At 36.3% G+C, this 6,029-nt stretch overlaps 1 protein-coding gene across 2 annotated transcripts; it reads right to left on the bottom strand.

Annotated features, from left to right (window-relative positions):
- Positions 1–3,698: 3,698 nt before the first annotated feature.
- Positions 3,699–6,029, bottom strand: LOC132121061 (borealin-2-like). Of its 2 annotated transcripts, none has more exons than XM_059530247.1 (10): positions 5,813–6,029; positions 5,599–5,730; positions 5,478–5,518; positions 5,325–5,376; positions 5,186–5,235; positions 5,060–5,109; positions 4,275–4,361; positions 4,074–4,140; positions 3,918–4,004; positions 3,699–3,829 (listed from the first exon to the last, which is right to left on the bottom strand). In XM_059530247.1, the coding sequence occupies exons 1-10, from the start codon at positions 5,928–5,930 to the stop codon at positions 3,779–3,781; spliced, it is 735 nt and encodes a 244-aa protein (XP_059386230.1). In that variant the 5' UTR covers positions 5,931–6,029; the 3' UTR covers positions 3,699–3,778. The 2 variants fall into 2 exon arrangements, with proteins under 2 accessions (XP_059386230.1, XP_059386229.1); XM_059530246.1 differs by having other exon boundaries at positions 5,186–5,250; positions 5,813–6,018.

Genomic DNA, 6,029 nt, shown 5'->3' with positions numbered 1-6,029 from the left:
CTGAAAACAGCTTCCAGGTTATTCTTCCACATTACATAAAAAAAATTTGTCTTCTTATTTTGTCCCTACCTTAGCTGGAGGACATTCCTCTCAGTCAGTACCAATAAAACCAGGACAAGGAAAATGTCACAGGCCCACTCTAGATTTCAGGGCTAATTGCTAGTGACTGTTTTTAGGGACTTACAGTAGCAGGAGTGACATCACCAGCTATTTCTCTATTTACTTCCAACAGCTGTAAAAAAAAATTACACATCCAGTATGCACAGTTTCTGCAAAGAGCTTAAATCCATAATGTCTTTATCTTTAAGATTTCATAACAAATGTCTTAACTTGCATAGCCTAATACAGCAGGTCTCACCTAGTGGATTGCAACCAACCACAAAATCATGCATAGTTTAAAAATAAATAGGCTTTTCAACTTTTAAAAAGGAGGAGAAATTCACATATTTTTGTTGTTAATGTCAAAGAGCATGCGTCCACTATTTTGGCACAAATTCATCTGTCATTAATGACAAATCTACACTCCTAAGGTGGCATAGGAGCGTTTCTGAAGTGGTATTTATGTGTCTTTGCACAGATTGTTTAATGCTGCAGCATTAAATCACAGCATGTCTTTTATACAGCACTGCCAACACTCTCTCATGACTAATTCATAATTATTTTATGAGGTGGCTAATTCGTACGACCTCACACGTATTGTTTTGTTTATTTCTGTGAGGGTAGGTTTAGGGGCACGGTAAGGGGTGGTCCTTTGTACAAATTCCTATGAATTTTTCACAAATCATACATATTCTTACAAGTGAGGTCATACAGTACAAATTCATATGAATTATCCACCTCGTAAATGGTTTGGTTTCATTTTAAGTTTATTGTCACATCAGCTTCACAGTCTATTTCATGGCAAAACTTATACATTAGAAAAACAATATAGTAGTACACAATACAAAATAGAATAAAAATAAATTGATATAAAAAGTATTGAACAAAATTCTATAAAAGGAATTGTACACATTTTTTTTGGGTCCATCTTATAAAACAAGTCATTAAGACTATGTCCTGATAATAACGTTTGTCTCATGACATTAAATATTAGGCAAACCATACGCACGTTTAGCCAAACATAAATAGTAAAACATGTAGGGATTTACAATGAGATAAGGTTGGCATTGCACCTAATTTTGAGCAGACACAGAGCAGCCTCAACTCTGCTGTGTAAAGAAAGACACCTTAATATAAATGCACAATGTAAAATATATAAGCAACATTATGCAATATATAAAAATATACAAATAGAATACAACCCAAACTACTTTAATAGTTCACCTGCAAATGGAAAAAAATGGTGCCAATTACAAAGCGTTTCATGCTGTAAACTCTTGCTTACTTTTAATCTTTCACTTTAAAAAACATTTGTTTACTTTTGTACAGAACTTTTTTATATATATATATATAAATGATACATCTGACACAGTGTTGGGGTGAGCACTTGACGCCTGATATAAAATTAATTTCATCCTGAACTAAACCTAGTTGAGAACTGCCCTAATGTATTAGCCTCACTCCAAAGTCACTCCCATGAGGATTTAGCGCTCTGGTATTACATCGGTCAGATTCAAATGAGGTGAGTTTCTGGCACAAATTATGCTGACCTAAAAGTAAGGTTATGCAGAAGGTAAATTATTTACCAAATTATGTATCATTTTGCTTCACACTGTTCCAGAAGAACATTTCTAAAGACAAATAATATAACTATTTCAAACTAAATTTCACTATGAAGAACAAATAAAGCAACTATTTTATGAACCTGACAGAATAACACCACAGAGAACAGAAGCATTTGGCCGGGTCTCGTCAGTCTACTTCGAATTATGATGCTTTTGGGAAATGCAACCCTGGAATCGATGTCACAGAACATCATTCCACACATAAAAAACCATGACCTACAGAGAATATTGATTAAAGTCAGAGATATTGACCACATTGACAGCAAAAGCATCTAATACCAGAGATTATCCTTCTAATTATCAGCTGTTCTGCTTAACAACCTAATTGTTAACTTAAACTACAGATAGCGAATTATGGTGTTGTAGACCTACTATATTGATAAAAAATAGTCACAGAAATGCAGGAAAAGATAATTAACTTCCTATGGTAGTTCCTAAAACTGGTAAATTGTGGCCATAAATAACCCAACACCTTCTAGATAAATGGTGTTCGTTTTCCAAAATAAAATAAGCTCAATGCAACAAAGACCTTAAGACTCCAAGCAGTAATTTTATTAGTGTTATGAATTGTTTTGTGTGTGTGTCACTATAGCTGCAAATTACCAGTAGGCTTATGTGGCTTTATTTAACACCTGCCCACGTTAAGTCACAAGTAAAACTGAAGAGACAACCTCTCTGTACCTTTGACAGTAGTACATACTACAGGGCTGCACTGTACTTAATGAGCGCTGGTAGATGGGTGGGTGAACCCAGTCTCCGGGCTTTTAAGAAGTGCAGTGTACGCGATACACTCCCAACATACAGTACTCACCTGTGCTCATTATTATCCGCAGACCTTTTCAGAGTCCAATGTCATGGATGTCTCACGCTCGGCTATCAGCGCGCTCCGTACATATTTCAATCGCCCGGTGCTCGTCAAAGTGCTCGAGCCAACGAGGGGAGTAATTAAAAAAGAAAAGAAAATAAAAAAAATAACTCCGCCACATAAGCCCTCGCACCTCCGGATCAAGAAAAGTCGTTGTTGTGTCTTGTAAAATCGGTAAAAAAACGTAGTGCGCAGCGCTGCGGCCGCATGCACGAGCGGGGTGTTGCCGTGTGGCTGTGATGCGCTCGTGCGTATTTGCCTCAGCACCATTCCTGCACGAGCAGCTATCTGACTGCTACGTATAGCGACAGCGGGCGGCTGGGAAATGTAGTTTATGTGAGGGAATGACATTATCAAACTCCGGAGTTAACTACAGCAATAATCATGTAAATGAAATGGCTATTATTAATATTCAACAGTCACAAGAAAAGAGCCCACTCAATATCTGTAGCAACATATGACTGGGGCCCCCAGGGGCCTCTGGTGGCACTCACCAAGCCTCCACACAACGGTTAAAGTAATAATCACCATAAGTCAAAGCGGGATGAGTTGATGCTGCACTTTCAACATATCTACGCACTTTCAAAAGCAACACCAATTAATAATCTTAAGATATAAATATATGAAAACGCAAATAAAAAAAACGACATTTAAATGGCTGTACAGCGCAGTGTTTTAGTATGGTGATAATGGTTCATATTTTTCATTTTAAGGTTTTAGCCATTTCTTTTTGCAATTTAAATATTTTGTCATTTTCTTTTTTTATGTAGTTTAAATTTTAGTACGTCAAGTTAAACTAAGTGAAGAGAAAATTAGAAATGTAGCTGAAATAGGTTTTATAATTTCAGTTAACCTTTATTTAAATCAACAAATGTATGGTTTTAGTTCACTATAACAACCCTGTGCAACTGCATGGTAGAATCACGTGCATAAGCAAATTAACGCCATCTAGTGTAGAAGTATGATAGTCTTTTCAGTTAATATAAGAAATCCGACAACCACTGAAATGATTTGTTACAGCAAACAATCAGCAGTGTTAAATGAAGATGCTTTAAGTCATCACTTTGGCAGAAGGCAATCACACTGCATGTCAGACAAAATTTATAAACAATCACTTTATTGCATTTCTTTATATTTATTCATTTTAAATTGATTAAATACTAGCTGCAGCTGAAGCCATTAAAAAGCATCAGCGTGTGTTATTGAGGCCCACTTTGTTACACAGATAGTCCATTAGATCCTGTAATGATCACAAATGTCTGGTTATGCTACATTTCTTTGCCTCTTTAAGCAGCCACTTGAAGTGATGAGGGTTTTAAACTGCTCACCTTGATCTTTCGCATCTGATCTAAAGCCACATCATCAAGCAACTCAACACTGATGTCATCTTTATTGTCTTCAGAAAGGAACAGAGTCTTGAAAAGGTGGAAAAGGATCATTATCGAATGCTATGGAGCAAAATAAATGTCGCAATATACACTTACTTCTCCATGGGAAGTGACTATTGTTGCGGTAGCCATCATTTCATCACCGACGGAGCGACTTGCTTGTCTGTTTGTCAAAAGAAAAACTGCTTTTTTTTTTTTTTTAAATGACAATCCATTTCTGAAGAGAAAGTCACTGATTTAAAAAAAAAAAAAAATTTATATATATATATATATATATCACATGCAGGGAAAAGTTACCTGAATTTACCCCCTAACCCAAATGCTTGATCACTCATTTTGACAACTCGTCCTTGGGTCCTTTTTGCACTGATAGTTGACGCACACCTGTCAATGAGAGTCAAGAGGAATCATAATTGATAAACAATATCTAACCATTAGGAATGAGCACAACATGGACAAACAGAGTTATTTAACCCTCTGGCATTCCTCATTTAGGAATCACACTTAAGATCTTCTGCAGTCAAAACAGAAAGAAGACAATAAGCAAATCTTTAAAAGACACATCATAAAAGTAATTTGTATTTTGAGATTACTTCATGTCACTAGACAATGTGTCAACCACTGAAAAACAAATACTATAAAATGTTTTTTAATTAATAGTTAACATTAAAAATACAGCAAAGGCTTTTATAATCCAATGCATCAAAGACTGACTGGTGACAACTAGTGAGAAAAATAAAGCAAATCATGTATAATAACAACCAGATGCCTGTATAAAAAGTGCTGCGTACTCCCTAGTTGCTTTTAGATTTTTAAGACTTAAAGAACATTATTAGGTTTTGCATTTGGAAATATAATTAATTATCATTAAAGACTACTTCATCATGGCTGATTTTAATATTGAATTCCCTCACCAAAAAAAAACTGCTTTGTATTTTCGTTCCTGTGGCGGCAAGAAAGATTGCAAGTGTCAAAACTTTTTTTTGGAGACCACTTAGCATTTTCTAATTATGTCCACAGTTTTTCCGTGTTCATATAACAAGTGTCAGAGAAAAAAAAAAAAAAACACGACAAAAGTTTACCTCAGGCTTCCAGTGCTCTTGCTGTTGTGTAGGGTCTTCTTAGCAGGTTTCTGTGATGACAAGACTCGCAAGTAACATTTAAATTAGGCACCCACAAAGATGACTAAACAAATGGAGGGTCAGTACCTTTAGGCCTTCCACTGTCTTGTTTTGACCCGATGACCTTTGTTGGCCTGCTGTAGCATTTAAACCTAAAAGAAATGAAAGCTAACCTTAAAGGAAATAAAGTTACATTTAAAACATGACTTCATAAGTTGCCTCAAACCTTTTTTGCTTGGTTTTCGAGATAGCGGTTTGCGAATTTCTGGAGAAACGCACTATAAGAAAGAAAGAAAGACCGAAAACAACCACAAGCACCAATTTGAGTGATGCGGTTACCTTCAGCGAACACCAGAGGCCAGCAAAATCATTATTTTACCGTGAGTGCCATCGTGACCTCCCCCACAGACGTGTCACTGTCTGAAAAACATTAGAGATTATAAATACTAATAACCATAAAACTATAAAGACACTACGAACAGTCTCTGTGATCGTCGTACCATTCATGAGGTCTTTTATCAGCGTGGTGTGGAGGGATTGCGGCATTTTCATCAGCTCGATTTTGAAGACACGGTCTACAGTTGCCAGTAATTTGTTCAGATTGGCCTCCATTTCATTTATCCGGTCCTGTGCTGTTCCGGTGCAAGCAAAAGACTGGGTTCATTTTTAAATACATAAATGATTGAGTATGTATTATGTTATTATATGACTGACCTTCCTTCTCAAACTGTTGTATAAACAGCTCCTTTCTCTTGGTAAGTCTAATTTTCTGGTCACAGTTGTGCTGCCCTTCAGAATCCTGACTGACTTTTCTAGTTCTTCGAGGAGCCATGCTTATAAAAATAACACAAGCCAGAACTTCAGATCCTTTTATGAACAGGACAGCAGGCGCTCATTAATTACCTTCTTCTGTTTTTAGAGGTGTTTGGCA

This window comes from Carassius carassius, chromosome 39, assembly GCF_963082965.1.
Source record: "Carassius carassius chromosome 39, fCarCar2.1, whole genome shotgun sequence".
NCBI classification, from domain to species: domain Eukaryota; kingdom Metazoa; phylum Chordata; class Actinopteri; order Cypriniformes; family Cyprinidae; genus Carassius; species Carassius carassius.
The sequence above is the reverse complement of the archived record's forward strand: the minus strand, read 5'-3'. Positions and strand labels throughout refer to the sequence as shown.